This window comes from Lethenteron reissneri, chromosome 55 (genome assembly GCF_015708825.2).
Source record: "Lethenteron reissneri isolate LAM-NWPU_2019-01 chromosome 55, ASM1570882v1, whole genome shotgun sequence".
Lineage (NCBI taxonomy): Eukaryota > Metazoa > Chordata > Hyperoartia > Petromyzontiformes > Petromyzontidae > Lethenteron > Lethenteron reissneri.
The window spans coordinates 1,083,282-1,101,783 of record NC_083833.1 but is presented as its reverse complement, the minus strand read 5'-3'; the positions used below and the strand labels follow the sequence as shown (position 1 = coordinate 1,101,783).

General features: G+C 48.8%; 1 protein-coding gene across 3 annotated transcripts in view; it reads left to right on the top strand.

Annotated features, from left to right (window-relative positions):
• The window catches only part of LOC133356757 (hepatocyte growth factor-like protein), a 48,115-nt gene extending 29,613 nt beyond the window's left edge, over positions 1-18,502 (top strand). For all 3 annotated transcript variants that reach the window (XM_061574419.1, XM_061574417.1, XM_061574416.1), the window contains exons 15-18: positions 8,053-8,196; positions 12,250-12,356; positions 15,654-15,793; positions 18,231-18,502. In XM_061574419.1, the coding sequence (XP_061430403.1) occupies positions 8,053-8,196; positions 12,250-12,356; positions 15,654-15,793; positions 18,231-18,395 (556 nt within the window). In that variant the 3' untranslated portion in view covers positions 18,396-18,502. The remainder of the gene's footprint in view (positions 1-8,052; positions 8,197-12,249; positions 12,357-15,653; positions 15,794-18,230) is intronic.

Below are 18,502 nucleotides of genomic sequence, written 5' to 3'. Positions count from 1 at the left end.
CACTGATCATGACCACACCTCCAGTGCCGGATTAAGCTGTAGCATATGATATAAAGGGGCCCTAAATAAAATCCATTAATAATAAAACACATTTTTAACTTGCATAGTAAAGTACTTGTATTTTTTAATTTGCTATAAGCCAGATAACATGACAAATCGCTAACCTTAAACAACCAGTCGTTCATATAAGTTGAGGGTGGTATAGTACTATAGTAATAGAGCAAGTGCAGAATCACTGAACCAGAATTGACCCTTAAATGTGCAGGGCCTGTAGCATATGTAGCTACTTTTGCTACTCGGATCATCCGGCACGGCACACCTCGCTGCTTTACTAAATCTCACCATCGCTTCCTACTGCTCGATCCTGGAGAGATTGCAATCTCAACACCCTGGCATCCCAAGATCCACTGACGTCTGGGTGCCACTCGCAATGTACGTTCATGGTCAAGAGATGTGACCCGGAGCAGCTGTGGCTCTGCACGTTGGCCTCTAGTCCAGCGCTGTGCAGGCAGCAGCGTGGGTTGGAAGATCGCCGTGAAAACTCCCTTCCCGCGGGCGTCGATATGACCGCACTACTTTGGATACAAATATACCTTCGCCGTGGCCGGGAATCAAACTCAGGTATTCCAGCTCAGAGGCCAGTGCTGTAACCACCGCTCCACCCCGTGTACATTGTACGTAATACCAAACTATGCAGCATGTATGTGTGTATGAACTTCTTTCGCACCATATGTAGCCAACCGTGCAAATCGGAGGTGCGAAGGGAGAACAACAAACTAAACACAAAAAGCAATTTAAAAATGTAGCAATTTTAAACAAATTAGTTATTAATCTAGATTTGAAAGTGCATAACTCCAGTGGCTTCCTAATATCAGAAAGAAGAGCGTTCCAGACGGCCGCAGAAGCCCATCTGAAAGCACTGCGCGATGCTGTGACCGTCTTTGTTCGATAGCAAGCCAAAAGCCGCCGCTGCGAGGATGACCACCGGAGTTTGCGTGATGGTGGTTTATGTTCCTTGACGAGATCAGCAAGGTTATTGCCGTTCGCTTGTGGCAAGCGCTTCGTGTGCAATGAGCGCGACCTTGGCTACATACGGCGCAGTGGGGCACACGGACAGCCGGCCTCCAACCCCTTCGGGCCTTGTTGGGCTCTCGGTGTTAACGTCCAACGGTCCAGAGAGTTGGACTCGGTTGCTATTTAATAGAATTTCCGTGATTCACAAAATCAGACCGTGGCACTGTCGGGATGTTTGGGGCGCTCTGTTAATGCCCACGGCTGAGAGAGGCATTTTTTGCAGGGTGCCTTTAGCCTCAGCTAACCAGTTGGAAGATTAATAAACATCTTCACTCGGTTCAAAGATGTTCCCGGTTACGTATCAAAATAACACCTTGTCCTACTACATCGCTGGCAATGATTTAATTCAAGCAAATACTCCACGCGTGTTAACGCCTGCAGTTCTCGGGCGTGTGTTCTGGTTGTACCCCATGTCCACTGCATCAGGCACAACTGGGAAAAGCCCATGTATGAATTCCCTGTCAACACTGTGAGCTGTTTTCACTCCCCCGCTGTGTAATTAGTCAATTAGCGGATTTGTTTACCCATTACGACCTCACGATTGAGTCTGAAGACTTTTCTAGTTCTAGTTTGTTATCCTTCCCCCGCACCTCCGATTAACACACTTGGCTACGTACCGTGCGAAAGAAGTTCAACATACACACACATACAATGGTCCAGTTTGGCCAAAGATACATTTTAATTGTTATTTTTTTAATCATTTCCTTTTCTTGCGAGTCCCAAGCGTATGAGATATTTCGAAGAAATGAGTTCAAAATCCGCATGGCTTTCACAACGTCCTTCTTGGTGTGCTGCACTCTCGAGGCAACCTCCGCCGCCTCATGCCCCTCTCTCTGCCACGCGCGCGGCCTCGGTGCGATGCTGCTTCGATAAGAATCTCGAAGAACCCGTGATCATTTTGCGCGGAGTTTTTTTGTTTGCTGCGAGGGAGGGAATTTCCACCCGGTCCACGCTGATTTACATCGCTAAACGAAGTGGCAAAACGCCGCGTGGGGTATTTCATGGCAACCGCCCGCCAGCTCGAGGTTCCCAGTTGTTCAGCCCCGACAGACAAATTTCGCGAAATCAGCACGGACGCCCGACGCTTTTAAGGATTCATTGAGGCACCGCGCGCGGCGAATATAAATCTCGAGAGACGACGTAACGAGGGCTTTTGCGGAGGTCGTCTGTGCCCAGCAGAGGACGGTGGAGGTGTGAGAAATCCCCCCAAAGGCACTTGCACAGGGATGATGAGTCAAGGTCAAAGGGGTCATCGCGGCTAATTCTGTTGGTGCCACGGAAAGTCGCAATCACTTCCCCGCGTCTCCGATTATAGCACGGCCGGCTACGTACTGTGCGAAAGAAGTTCAGCGTACATACGTCTCGATCCTGTAGTTGCGTGGTTAACACCTGGCCTGCAAGATCCACTCACCTCTGGGTGCCGCTGCAATTTAACCTGCCCTCCCCTCCTCCACCACCCTTGCATATATGAGAATCATCATATGTATTTATCCTGGAGGAATCCGATGAGCTATGAAGCTCTTTTCTTCATAGATGTCCAGTAGGGGTGGGTCAGCAAACCAACAATTGTACCAGTGTCGGATGATCCGAGTAGCAAAAGTAGCTACACATGTAGTAGCTACACATGTAGTAGCTACACATGTAGTAGCTACACATGTAGTAGCTACATATGTAGTTGCTACGAGCCCCGCACTTTCAAGGGCCCCGCGCTAAATGCTTTCAAGCTATCAATTCCGGTTAAGTGATTCTGCACTCGCTCTATTAGTATAGTACTATACCGCCTTAAACTTTTATGAACGACCAGGTGTTTAAGGTTAGCGATTTGTCGTATTATCTGGCTGTATAGAACATAAAAAAATACAATTACTTTACTATACAAGTTAAAAACTTCGTATATATATTTTTATTTAGGGCCCCTTCACAACATATGCTACAGGCCCCGCACTAGCTTCATCCGGCACTACATTGTACAACCCCCCCCATTTCCTGATCACCTCTACAACTCTGCCCTGCCACGGTCTAGTCCACCTTCCCAGCTGCTAACTCTGTCCTTCCCATGCCATTCGAGCACGCTCCACGTGTATCTGCGCTGCGTTCGACGGTCATGGTTCTCTTTGACCGTGCTTCACCACGCTGGTCAATGCGGGTTCGTGAAGCATGCGAGAGGGGATGAACCATGGCCAGTCCAGGTGTTCGCTATGGCGGGACATCTTAGTTCACTGCATTCGTAGTGAAGCTCACTCACTCCTGAGACACGACAAATAAAGATGGCTGTCTCTGGTGTAGGCCAATCAGTTTCAAAGACAATGCATTTCTTATATCAAAGCGTGTTTGTTGGCATGCTCACCACAAGTACGTGTGGTTAATGCAGACTTGATATTCGGTGTTTGAACATCTTAAAACTTATTCTTATATTTTCTAAAAAAATCTACATTTGCAGACACAGCCTGGCTCAGCCTGACTCATCGTGCCTACGGTTTTTTCCCTCCTGGGGGAATTGAACCGTGACCTTCACAAATTAAAACATTAACGCCCCTTGCTCTCCCCCCCTCGCAAGGCCACAAATGAAGGCACCCCCGCACAGCGAGGCATCGGGTGAACCAAACCAAGGTCCCTCCCTGAGCGCCCGACGTCTCGTGACGTCGCCCGGCGTTGGTAAACGAGCAAGCTTCGTCGAGCGCTTGGGGCGGCCTGTGGTCTCTCTGCACCCGCCGCCTGGGCCGGCAGCACGCCGTGACTCGCACTGACCCTCGCTGCGTGTCTTGCCGTGAAGCAAAAAACAACAACACAAAGCCGCTACGTCGGCGCAGCTTGGTGGTGGGGTGGGCAGCAGAGGGGTCGGAGCGTCGGCACGGCAACAATGGGGGTTATCGCTGCGCTGCGCTTTTGCTGACAATTGGGCATCGAGCTGCCTAACACCACCGGCATCACGCGTGGTGATTACCCGCCCAGGCCCAATGCAGGCTCGAGCTGATAGAGCCAGCTGATACATCGAGCTAATTACTTGGTGGTGGTGGTGGTGATGCTTGTGGTGCTGTTGCGTTTGCAAAGTTGCACAAGGTCAATTAACACCAGCAAAAACCTCAACGCATTGTCAACAACAACAACAGCAGTGTGTGTGGCCTTCAAAGAAAAAAACATAAAAGGCGACGTTTTGGGCAATGTCCCTTATTCATAGCACGTGATCAGTTCTGGTGGGATCAGGTGCGTGCATTATTATGGGCGATTGGGCCATCGGACTCTCTCAATCGGCGCAGTGCAACGGAACGTTCACGCGAGAGTCACACGGCGAGTCACGGCACGCGTCCGTCTCTGTGCGTGCGCGCGTGACAATTTTCCGAATCGTCACGCGCGCGCTTGCTGCGAGACCCCTGGGCCCTGTCTCCCTTTCCTCCACCCTGCAGCGTTGCCCCAACTCTGGCCACTCGCGAAGACGCGAGCTCCTCGTTTTGTTGTTGCTGTTGCACGCCGCCCGGCTATTCACACGGCGCCCAGCCGATCCACGGCGCTCTCCGTCCACTCCCCCTCCCTGCTATCTGTGAGCTCCCGGTGATTTCACAGACTTCTGCCTCCTTTTCCACACGTTTGTCACACTTATGTAGGGTCCGCTGTCCTTGCCAACCTTTGGTTTCACAGACTTGGGAGGTGCAAATCAAATCCATCGTGGACCCCCTCCCCCCACCTCCTCCTCCCCGGGTCGCGTTTCGGCACTACCGGAGCGGAGACTTCGCGATTTTCCTACTCGCGATGTCCGTGCCGTGTCTCACGCGTGTCTCACGCATGGCTTGGCCAACAGCTAAGGCTGCCGCTGGGTTCGGTTTTTTTCCCCAGGTGGCTGCCATCCGTGTGGGGGAAATCCAGAAGGCTTCCTGGGGGAATATTTACAAGTCCCAGTCTTTGTCAGTGATTTAACAATACACCAACCACCGAAGACAATGCATTTACGCGTAGTAGTATATATATATTTTAAGCTCTCCTGACATTGTGAGATACGCTTCTCCCCCGTGATTGTGACCGGGATTTTTGTACGCACGATTTGACCGGGTGACACAACCCCCCCCCCCCCCCCCCCCTTGCACAGTACGTCCCTGGATACTCGCTTGAACAAATATATTCAACACAAGCAGCGGCCGGGTCACCCACAATTTAGGCATTCGACAATGTCACCCAAGCGCCAGAGTCGGTCACCTCTTTTATACATCGCCACGGGAGACGTTGGACGAGTGCTGAAAATTCGACAATTCCACACCGAAGGAAGCCCACGAGATGAAAGCGGGTGCAGTCACAAGTCGGTGTGGCCGGGCGCTGTGCTGGCATCGCTCTGATGCACTGGGTTCGTATCCTGGGTTCAGCCTTCCCACGGTTAAACCCAGTTCTCAAGTGAGTTGATGGTCTCAGCCAGGTCACCAGCGATCTGCACTGTAGTGACGCCTACCAGCAGTGGTTATTTGTATGGTTATACAACACGGACGATGTCCTGCTCGTCATTACAAGGACAGAGATCCCCTGTATAGCCTGATCAGACTGTTGGGACAAGTGCTGTTAGCGAGCACCTATGAATGCCACCACGGAACATAAGGGGGTGGGTAGCCAACACCACGCCCGGCCACCTTTGTATCCCCATTGGGGATGTTTGCACACCACACCAGGTACTGGTTTAAGGCTGAGTCGACCTAGGGGAGGCCCACGACCGGGTCAGATAATCGTTACTGGCGTTGTCCGTGAGCGGGAATCAAACTTGAGTGGCCGGGTTCGTAGCGTAGTGGCGCTAATCGCTGCAACTACCGCTCCCCACTCTCCGTTACGCACACGAGCAACAACTGCCAAGCGTCGACTGGGAGCCAAGATGAAATCCGTGCTCTGCACGAATTCCCTCAAGCTACACGCAACACCCTCACTCAACGTTACCGCGCACGAGAGGAGTTCTATCGTAACCGTCACACGCAACACACCGGTCAGATGAGGCCATGAAGGCGGCTGTCTCTGGTGTAGGTTACAAAGACGACGCAGTGCCGGATTAAGCGAGTGCGGGGGCTGTAGCGTGATGTTATAAAGGGGCCCTAAATAAAAAAAAACACAAATGTTAAAAAACATTTTTTTTTACTTGCTTAGTAAAGTAATTGTATGTTTTCATTTGCTATACAGCTAGATAATACGACAAATCGCTAACCTTAAACAACCAGTCGTTTATAAAAGTTGAAGGCCAGCCTATCCAAAAGCTATATAGCTTAGTGGGCCTTACCTGGTAAAGTAAAAACAAGTTTTAAAATAGTTTAGCAGCATAACCACGTGTTGACTCATCGATTATATCAATTGATACAGCCCATGGATATTGCATCCAATCGCCTGTAAAAATTGTTGCGTTTAGGTTTACGCAAATTGTACACGGATCAGTGGATTTTTCCTGCTTTGTCCTTGGACTGTCCATACGTATTGCTACACCTATTGCTGTTGTCGTGGGTTTGATTGCTCATTCAAGTTCTAACCATGCTCGACATCCTGCTCAGCTTCTGAGGTCTGATGGGATCCAGGGCATTCCGGGTGATTTGGTCATGGGTCATGTTTTTCTTCAAGTGGGCCCGTTATCCGTCTCCTATGATGTGGTGATGAGTATTGGCATATATAATTTATTAATCCGGGGTTTTGGGACCAACACTGCAGAACATGAATATGAGAATTACGTGAAGCTTCACAGGTTACCTACTATGCAGTCAAGACGACATGGCAGTCAAGCCAATATAAATATGTCGGTGCGAGTTTCATCACCATTTTGACTGGACTTTTTTTTAACGGTTGCTCTTTTTTATTTAAGTTTGCTCTCGATATTACGACACGTGGTGAATACATTTAAAGATCTTGCTCCGGCAATGAGCAGTGCCACCACCCAGTGACGGAGAAGAAACAACTTGAAATAACTGCGCGTGAAGCCACTTCAACTGCAACTTCAACTGCAACACGGTAGCGAGATGTTGACTACCTCGCCTGGTATACAGGAGGTCGTGGGTTCGATCCTAACCCTAACGATGCCTGTTGTATATTTGGAGTTTGCATCTCTCTCTCCCCGTGGTCGCGTGGATTTTTATTCAGGTCCTTCGGTTTTTTCTTCCACATTTAGAATCAACGTGCGTTTTAGGTCAGTGGGGCCTTACCTGGTAACATTAAAAATAGGTTTTTTTTGTTTAACTTCATCTAAATTACAAGGCGCACCATTTATAGGAGCCGCGTATTCGTCGTTGGCCAATTAAAACATGCTCTCATTTTTTTTCGGCTGGAATTAATCCTAAAATTAAACGAGGCTTGGATGCAGTCGTTGAAGATTGTGAAACCATCAACTTTCTCTACACTCGACAATCCCGTTTCATCGCGGGTGGTTGCCAGATTCGAACCAGGATCTCTGTGGTGCTGGCTCAGCTGTTTGACGTGGTCTTAGCACCCCGAGCCACCCAGTCTACCTCATTGTCACTGCACTTCAGCGGGAGTATCTCTAAAGCCATCGCGAGTAGGCGTCTTGCGATTGATCTTGCCGATTGTGCCGCTCTTCCAAATATTCACACTGTCGGCACCGCTGGCATTTGAGTTGAGCCGTCCGCAATACTGCGGAGGCCTAACGGCATGCGCTGCTTCCGTAGATAAGAAAACACATTTGTAAGCATTGCGATTGCGGCTGCATGAAGAAGAAAAAAACAATTAGAATTCCAGGCAGCTTCTGCTGATAAAACACAGCTCATCTTTGTGTATTAAGCAGTCATTATTATTTGAAGCCTGGACATGCGCAGCGTCGACGCTTAGATGCCCAATCAAATCCAAGAGCAATCGTGCACCATTTGTGCTCGTCTGAATTAGCGCTCCTCACGATGAATGTCGGTGGAATGCCGGTTCGCCAGAGAGAGAGAGAGCTTTCACGAATGCGGTATAAATTAACGCGTTTGCAAACGGCTGTGTGACATGACCGTCCGTATATATTTTCGCTCGTCACAGCCCCGGGAACATGTCCGGGTTCGAGGCCTGGCTGGGCATGGCGAAGGTGAAAGAGGGAACCCACGAGCGCATGCAGGCCGTGCCGTTCTCGCACATGTTCTGCGGACCGTACGGATCCAAGCTGGTCATGCTGAAGCTCTCCAAGTGAATCACACACGCGGACACACACGCGGGCACACACGCACACACAAGCGGACATACGCACACAGGCACGCACGCACACGCGGACAAATGCAAAGATCCCCCTGTTTGGCCTTTTACGGACTGTTGGAGCAAGTGCTTGTGTTAGCGAGCACCTCTGCGGGCCATCACGGCACACGACGGTGGTCAGCACCACGCCCGCCCACTGTTGTGTCCCCAGTGCTAATGTGTTTTTACACATCGCACCAGGTACTCTGTTTAAGGCTGAGTCGACCTAGGGGTGGCCCAGAACCAGTTCAAATATCCGCCACTGATATTGGTCGTGAGTCGGATTCGAACCCGGGTTGTCAGGGTCATAGCACAAAGTGTGCTAACCACTGCAGTACCGCTCCACATCAAAGACAAAGACGTTCATGCGTTCATGCGTACGTACGTGCCATGGCTCGGTTATATCGTGACCGTCTATATCGCATTAAATATTTACGAGACGACAGCGGTGCCTGGGTGCCTGTGTGGCTCGGAGGTCGGAGCGCTGAGCTGGCACTGCTGAGATCCTTGATACAAATCCAGGCTTCAGCCGCCAGTGATTAAAAACCGGGTTCTCAAATACGGTGATTTTATGGTCTCTGCCCGGTCACCATTGACTGCGCACACACACAATAAATAAACCACCCAGCCCTTAATTCGCCTAACTTCCACATCAGAGTTTTAAAATATTGGTTTGACTCTCATTCCACAAATATTCCCACGTGTAGAAGTGCGGCTTGGAAAGTCAAGTGCCGCCAGAGGATACTTGAGATGCATCAGCGGTAGCTCTGTGAGGTCTGCTTCCACGAGCCGTGTTCTAACACTCTGCATGGTGAGAGATCTGAATGGAAACTTCATTTCGCGACACGACTCTGATTAGCTCAATCGGGACAAAAAAAAATAGGTGAAAAAATAACAAAGGAGACGTTTGCTTTTTTAAGGGACTGCAAGCGCCAATAACCACATAATTACCACTGCTTTTAGAACGGAAGTCATATTATCTATGCTGAGGCTAAGTACTAGAGAGAGCGGATGTATTTAAGGACCTATATTTGGAGATCACACTTAAGTACACCGTGGTGCCGACAAGATCAGTTTGGCTTCGAACCATGTTGTTTCGATATTTTGGGATTTTAATTCAGATGATGAATTTCTATATAACCGTAGGACAATATATTTTAGCGGGCATCAAAGTTCATTGTTTTATTCTGTTAAGAGTTTACGCGGCTTATTTATCACTCAAAATAAGTGGTTACGCCAGCGAAATTTTAAAAAGAGAGTGAGTCAATGGGTCACGTGGTTTAATTGGCAATCTTAAATAGCAATTAAATCGTGGACCGTTTTTAGATTGATGCACGTCAAGACGTGCATCAATGTGGCGCAGTGGGTCTTGATGAGCAAAAACCACCGGATTGATCTCCAGATCTCCAAGTCATCTCGGCAGAGTGTGGAGATGGGCCCGATGGAGTGTATGCTCAGTACATGTATCGCTGTTGTAAACATTTAGTTATTTATATTTGTTACCATTGGAGGAAGCAACGGAGCAGCGGTTAAGGCACTGCGCTCTGAACACACCGACCTGAGTTAGAGTCCCGGACATGGCTAACAACAGTGACAGGTGATATCTGAACTGTTTTTGAGCCTCTTACCTTTACCAAACCCCACAGATCAGCATGGTGAAGTATGGTCAAACAAACCCCCATGACTGACCTGGCATGGAGAGACCTTTATCCAGCAGTAGATTGACAAAGAGCTACACATTTTAATTTGTATTTGCTCATGGTAAAACTATAGACTCACGCAGTAGTAATATGCAGAGATTGTAAACTAAACATTTATTATAATTTAAGTGTCGTTAAACCCGCCACCACCCGACACAGCCAATTAGTAAGGTTTCTCACGTAAACAAAACATGCCAATTCGTTACTAGTTCAGCACACCGGCTGTGTGTTGGAGAGCGAACCCACTGCAACAATTACATTGGTCGCGAAAGCCACCGTGTTAAATGTAATTCCAGGTGCCGAATTTAAGCGAAGAACGAATGTGGGGAATTGTTCTCAGAGTTCGAAATGGCAAAGTACACATGTTAACAAATTGGCATCATCGTGTTTCCACTCAACAAAGGAGAGCGAAAGAGCAATTCCTGATGTGTACCAAACGGTTGTCGTGGGAGGCTGGAGAGCGAGGCACGACCCCAGCCTGCCAGGCAGAGATCTCCCACGCACGGCACACGGCGTCACCGTGCCACGACGGCTTCCCTAAATCAGCCGACATTGTCATTAAAAGTCAAAGTCAAAAGGTCCCTGTACTCATATGAGCACTGGGTGATGGCTCATTTCCATTACATGCCTCGCCTCCCTCCCTCCCTCCATTCCCTCCCTCCCTCCTTTTTGTCCCCGATCAGAAGAGAACAAAAAATGCTTGGTTATTCGGCACTTTGATTCATTCATTCGTGTCGTGTTTTTTTTTGACGTTTCATTTTGGAATTTCATGGTCCTTTTTTTCTTATTTTCTAAACACAAGAAATATAAATGTAAGGTAGTCCCTCGGTTAACGTTTTAAATCCATTCCACGAAAGCTACTGTTAACTGAAATAACTGTTAATTGGACTCACATATCGGTTGAAAAATACGTCAAAAAAATGTACTGACTGCAAGAGGGCTGTTTTTTTCCCACTGCCCAAAACAGAAAACGTTAAAATGTAAATAAAACCAAGTCGAGGTCTTGACGGCTCAAATGGCACGTCGCTGATTGGCTGAGGGCATGGCTCAGCCACACTTTACGAGCGCTCGGATTGGTCGAAATTGGCGCCCGTGTGTATACAACGTAAACACACCGCTCATCAACATTTTAACATTAGTGTAAACCACGGGGGTCCTATGGGAGGCGAAACATTAACCAAACCACCGTTAGCCGATGTTGTCACTGTTAACCGAGGGACTACTGTGTAGCATGCATCCCATTGGAGACTGTGGAGACAGAAGCAACAAAAACCCATCCATCCCTCACGTGGGTCCCACTCCTATGCAGCACACACACCTTCCCTCCCCGCTCATCCCGCCTCACTTAGCCTCACTCAACTCCTATGCGCATCGCAAAGGTCCCCCTGTCACTCTCCCTGGCGTTTGTCGTTCCGTCGTCATTGGGACTCATCGGTGCAAGCGTAGAGCCATTTGTAACCCGTTTGTGCCTGCGGGACTTATATTATGTTATTGACAAATGCATTGAGAGCGTTGTGATATTTTGAGCTAGATTGTCGTTATTATTGAATGTGTCCTGTATTGCCAGGTGCAAAGATACAGATTCACAGCTGAAGTGCAGGAATCTGTATCTTTGCACCTGGTAATACAGGACACATTCAATAATAACGACAATGTAGCTTAAAATATCACAACGCTTTCAATGCATTTGTCAATAACACTGCCTTGAGGTGAGGCTATGAAGAAGTGGCAATTTTTGCTTTGCGCAGCACTGACTGCCAACACAGTATCACCCAATACGTTGTTAAATCTAATACTTCTCGATTTAAAGCTTTCGTGACTGCAGGGATTCATCTTCTTGGTTCTAATATTGTTCGGTTGTTACTTACGCGAAATATATATACCAAATTACGGCTGGGACAATGATGATCCGAGTCAAATAATCGACTAAAATTTGTAATCGACTACGTTTGTTGTGGTGGATTACTCCGGCACCTTCAAAAACCGGCAGCAGCCTCTCTATCCTGCCTCGCGAAGGTAGGAAACCCCCTACGAGCCACGCCTGGCGTAACGCGGTTGGTAAATTTCAATGACGTCACCAAGCCCCCGCCCATCACCACCCGTCCAGCGGCACATGCGGGAACAGAGGCGAGACTTTCATTTAAAACTTTTTGGTTTCGTGCGTCATCCGATCGGCGGTGGAGTAATTAAAACGATAAAATCGGTATAAATAAAAACAACTCTGAAATGTTGTAAAAACAAGAAACTTGCGTCGAGAATTGACACGCTTGGCTTGAACCGATGGTTGTGGCACCTCGTCTCTCTGCAGGCAGGTGCTGCTGAACGGTTCCGTGGCTACGATCTGTCTGCCAGACTCCCACGAAGACCTAGATCTCCATGGTGAATGTGAGATCTCTGGCTTTGGAGATACCCAAGGTACATCTCTATCTCTCTCTTTCTCCGTTATTCCAGCACGATGTATTGGGCACACAGGCAGAAGATGCCTTGCAGGCTCACACTGCCAATCACCTTCATTGCACGTGCATCGACAGGCATCCCTCGATATATACGGAACAGATACGGTGCTGAAAGTGATCCGAAATGTGAAATTCCATTAATCGTGCCGTTTTCCCATTGACTCCCATTACATATCTATGGAACCTTTTTGCCAATATCCAAAATGATGAAAAATAAGAATAGCTTTTACCCTTTCTAGCAATGAAACAGACGTTAAGATGTTAAAACACCCAACAGATTCCTTTGACAAGGCATCAAGTCTGCATTAGCTACACACAATTGTTGGAAAACATGCAAACAAACATGCTCCGATGATATATGCATTGTCTTTGAAACTGATTAGCCTACACTAGAGGCAGCCTTCTTTATCGCCTTGTCTCACCAGTGTTTGACCAAAAGTACAAATACATTGTCTTTGTGTTTTTTTTTTCAATATTTCCATTAGATAATTGGAGATGCGTTCCTTCGGCAAACATTTCACGCCCCAAAAGCGTAACAATTTAATCACACCGAAGAATGTAGCTAACGTTTTTTAAGCATGTGTTTAATGGAAAATGTATTATTTTCTGGTAAAACATGAATAATAATACTCAAAATAAGTCACGGGAAACCAGTAGAGTTTGACAAATGCACTTAAACGACCTGGAGCACAATTAAATGTGCTCTAGGACAAATGCAAGCTTCTAAATTGATTTTTTTGCCCCCCAAGTTTGTTTTATAATTTTGAGATTCAAAATTACATAAATGCGATTCTAAAGTAAGGTACGTGGAATTAGTTCCCCGATTTATAAGTGACATCTTTGCAAAATTCCGTACATCGAGTTGCCTTATAACGAGGGATGACTGCTTCAAATAAATCCATTTTGTCAATCCACTGAAAGTCTCCCCACGCGGTGTGGGACATGGGACTTGTTTTGAGCATACTTCCCCGCGCGGGTCAGTGCGGGTTGCTGTAGGCAAGGAGGGCAGACGCTGGAGCATAGAAATACTGTACAACGACGGGTGTTAGCTTCACTGCCCTCTGCTGTAAATGTAGCCACACGCCTGGCTATTGCATTCGTGGTTGCCCATCAAAGGACAAAACACACTTGAATCGACTTCACTTCTGAGATCCGATCCGATGAGATGAGACGCATTCAGGGTGAGTCGGTCATCAGAGTCGAATGCACCTTGTGACCTGCTGGTGAATGTCGCTTTCAAAGTGTGAATCATTTTCCGTATAAAAATAGCAAGTTTAATAATAATAATGATTACGGTCTGAACCAGGTCACTAATGGCTACTCAGAGAAGCCCACCATCATATCAAAAACGCCAGATTTTTCTCATTTGAATTGTGAGAATTGTTGCAATTTCCAGTCTACGAGACAGCGCGCTATGTAGGTCGTGAAACGAAATTGTGCCCGGAATTGATAAAGAGAGACTGGTTGAAGAGACCGTTCGGCAAGTAGTTATATCATGTCATCTATCCACGGCTATTCACCAACACAAGGTGATGATGCACTGATTACTGAGAGAGGTCTGACATGGAAAATTCTGTGTCTTGCCAATATTAATGAAGCCTTGTCCCTTTCTCATATCATCCTGATGGCACGATTGGGGGGGGGGGATGTGAAATGAGAGTGGGGCAAGGCTTTAATTGAGCCACGGCTTAAACATCAGATGTTCCAGCAACACCGAGTAACCTTACAAAACCTCCAACTGAAACACTTTTACTCATATCGGGATTCTAAATAGGTATGATATATGAATAGCCTTTCGAGTGCGATAATTGGATGACCGTGTAGTGTAACAGCTACATTATATTTCTCCACTTTATTCGGGATTTATTATCTACAAATGGGAAGGTCAGCCCGTAGCAGTGCAGTGTCACAATTCATGTAGATGTCCACAATGCTAATTGTGTAACTTACACTTCTAATAGCTTAAATGGCTGCTCCCAATCACATGTTTTTGGGCTTGAGTCTTTTTTTCACCTCGAGCAATAAGTAGGTCGAAAACAATGGGAATAATACTCTGGTGACGTTAATGCGCAGCCCCAGGAAAAAAAATCTCTGCCCTCGACTCTCGGTCTTGGGTCCTATGGGAACAGTCCCTTCACCTCCAGGATGACTCAAAAAGGAAACGTTCTAAGTCCTTGTCCTTGACCCTGAGAACCTTAATGACCTGTGTGTGTGTATGTGCGTTTCACACCTGTCAAGGTGTAATGTTTCATGATAGCGGTCGTAGAATTTTTGAAATGTTGAGCGCTCATTTTAATTGTAATGATGCGGTATTCGTTTTCAAAATAATTATCGCGAGTTGAATTAATCCGCGATTTATTCATTTTGTTTCAAAGTGTTGAGCAGTTTCCGTGCGGCAATGCAATCTTTTCTCGTTGTAGCCTAGAGGTTAATAATAATAATGATGCAATTTATAATGCGCACAAATTTGCGGACATAACGGCCGCAACTCAGAGGCGTGGAGCCAAGCTCAGAGTCGCTCGAAAGCACGTGGTTATAGAGGTGAGTGTTTAAATCTCTCTTGAAGGAGGCGTATGAGGTGATGCTGCGAATATGCAGCGTTTACTAGGCATCGATGCTAGGGTTGCCACCTCTAAGGTACAAAACACCAGGATATATATTGTGCAGAAGAATATCTCACAATACCAGAATAGGGGAGAGCTGCATGTAAATTTGTTACCTTGAGTGGTCTACGATGTGTAAGCAACTGACAAACTGTACCTTAAACTCTCCCAGGAAGTCTTTCAGGCTACCCAGGATGGCTGCCTCAACAAGATGTGGCAACCAAACTTGACAGTGGCCTCGGCCAACAGCAACCAAATCGCTCGCGACATTGTGCAGTTGAAATCGTCGCCTGCAAATGCTTTTGTCCACAAACGAGCGAGTAGTTGCACAACGTGGAAATTAAACAGCGCATTCGGGATTGTAAAAAACGATCATACGCATTTCCCCAAAGTGCATGCGATGAAACACATCACCGCACATCTCCTGAGCAGATGGCTTGAACGTAGAGCGCTACCTCGACTTCGTGCAACCAGTACTGCGACTGCCCGCACAACTGGTTGCACAGATGCCCGCACGAAAGTGATTCGGTTGCATGTGACTAAGCTGTGCAATCTGACCTCACCGACTTGCGGGCTCCACCTCGGCGTCTGTCTAGCTGGTTCTCAGCCTTGCATCACCGCTCACCTTGCTCCCTGTGTGGACACCTCACTAGGCACCGGTGATGAAGGCTTCCTCAAGACGGCGTTCGTGTCATTGGTCGATGCCGAAAAGTGCGGACAGCAACACAACCGGCACATCCGACAACGTGAGATCTGTGCGGGAAAGGGGGACAGGAGCGGCGACGCCTGCGAGGTGAGCAAGCGCTCGGCATGACCCTCCCGGGCTGTGCGGGGCGGGGAGCGGTTGCGTCAGGGCATGATTAAGATTCTTGTATGCCCTCGGCACTTCTGTTCCTTAGGCCTTCAGTGATAACTTTCCAACAGTTTGTGTACTGCTGCCACACGTTACGACTACTGCCGCTGTCATTACGCTTGTTTCACGCTTACTTCGTCCAGCCGCCGGACAGATGTCGTTGCTGATACGTTCATTATTTAGTCTGTGCCCGAGTTCGATGGGAGTGCGCTGTGCGCTGCAGATAAGCAGATTTAATTAGCAAACTCTGCCTCTTTATGTATACGCTGTGCCTATCCTTGCTATATAAATATATTCACTCAAGAAGATATCTTGGTTACATTTTTTATCATATGAAAAGGAAACACGGTCCAAAGTAGTTTTTCGTAGGCCCTGGGCACAGCGGCGACTGTGGCCTATCGGATAATACGACCCCGAGTTGCGTGGCCGTTGCGGCGTGAATGTTCGACGATCCGGGTGAGTTGCCGACGTCGATGCGTGCGGCGTGCGGGAGCGCAGCCGCTGAGAAGGTGGAGCGATGAAGCCGGTTCGTCGTGGGAGGGTGCCACGTGGATTAAATACGTCGCAGGAGTGCGGCGGGAGCTCGGGGCGAGGCGGCGGATTGGCCATCGCCGATGATCACGACGATGCACATGGTATCTGAAACGTGGCCTGTCCCTCCTCGACGCGGTGTGGTCAGCATGAGCACGGGGGGTGACAGCGGCGGTCGGGAGTAGCGCTCGCCGCACTCACCCCTTCGTGTACTAAGCCGTCATTAGTTGCCATTAACTTGCAACGTGCTGACAAAGCATCACTCATTGCCGTGTGTCGCATACCACGGGAGCACAGCTATTCACCCGACGAGGTGTGATGGGAACACCGTTTACACCTTTCCACTGCTGGGTGTAAAGAGGCGGAGGGGGTTCGGGGGGAGGGGGGGGTGCTTTCACCGCCGTCTCAGCTGCCGAGCAGCGGCGGGGAGATCGAACTGGCAGCCACCTCTGGATGGGAGAAGTCCACTGCCGCCGCCCTTCATTACACTCCCCCCCCCCCCCCGCTGTGGCGGCGTCCAAGACAGGGCCGTGTGGCAACGCAACATAAAACGCGAACGCCGATTTCTTTTTTTCTTGTGTAGAACTGCAGCGCAGAATGTGCGACGATCAATCGGATCGTGACAGGAACGGTGGCGGTGGGGGGGGGACAGGTCTCAAGCCAGACGGTGGGGCCCTGTAAGAGCAGACCTACTGTAGGAGGTGGCGGTGGGGGGGGGGGACAGGTCTCAAGCCAGACGGTGGGATCCTGTAAGAGCAGACCTACTGTAGGAGGTGGCGGTGGGGGGGGGGCAGGTCTCAAGCCAGACGGTGGGTCCCTGTAAGAGCAGACCTTGGAGGTGGCAGTGTTGGCTGTGGTACACCGGTGACATCTGGCAGAGAGAAGGAAGTGACGGCGAGGTGCGATGGTATCAGTGGCATTGGCCTTGATAATATTAATTATGAGTGCTTCTTCTTTCGTGTGGATTAATATCAGCAGATTAAAGATGTAATTTTAGATTTGTTATCCACTCAATGTGTCTGTTCAGAAGCAGAGTGGATCTCGTCGATTCCTCCTTTAAAATGAGTGAAGACAGTGAAGTGTTTACAATGTGGTCGATGGTTTGGGATTTGTGGCCACACTCGCAGGGACGGTTTGGGGATTTAGGGGACGTTCCACGCCTTGCTGCCTGCAACCGCGGCAACAGCGAGGATGGCTGTGTGACCAAGTGCGTGCGGCAGCACACCCACTTGTGTGTGTAAGGGGGGAGCGGTGGTGTAGTGGTTAGCGCGCTCCGCTATGAACCTGGTTGACCCGGGTTCGATTCCCGCTCACAGCCAACACCAGTGACGATTATCTGAACCTCCCCTAGGTCGACTCAGCCTGAAATGAGTACCTGGGGCGGTGTGTAAACATCGCCACTGGGGAGACAAAGGCGGTCGGGCGTGGTGCTGGCCACCCACCCCCTCGTGTACCGTTCTGGCCTTCATAGGTGCTCGCTAACAGCACTTGCCCCTACAGTCTGCTAAGGCTATACGGGGGATCTTTGTGGCAACACAGCGCTACAAACCCGGCAGAGACCCGAGTTCGATTTCTGCTCACGCCTAACATCGGTGACGAATATCTGAAGCGGTCATGGGCCTCCTCCAGGTCGACTCGGCCCTCAAATGAGTACCCCGGGACCGGCGTGTAAACATCGCCACTTGGGAGACAGGCGGCCAGGCGTGACGCTGGCCAGCCCAGGCCCTCATGTGCCGTGTCCGCCTTCAGAGGTGTGCTACGCGTTCACAGCACTTGCCCCAACATTCTGTTAAGTTTATACGGGGGGGGGGATCTTTGTCTTTCTCTTGTTTGCCTTGCTAAACAGAAGGACTACGGAGGCCCGCTGGCCTGCGTAGACAACAACGAGCACTTTGTCCTGCAAGGGGTGATGCCTCCGGCTCCTGGCTGTGGCTTGACCAACCTGCCTGGCGTCCACATCCGTGTCTCCCACTACCTGCACTGGATACACAAGATCATCCGCACAACATGACTCGTCCCGCGCATTCCCACTCGCTTCACGTTAATGTCAAAATGTTATTAAATTTTCCATTACAGTACAATCATTTAACTTTCATTTTTTTTACAACATAATATTAA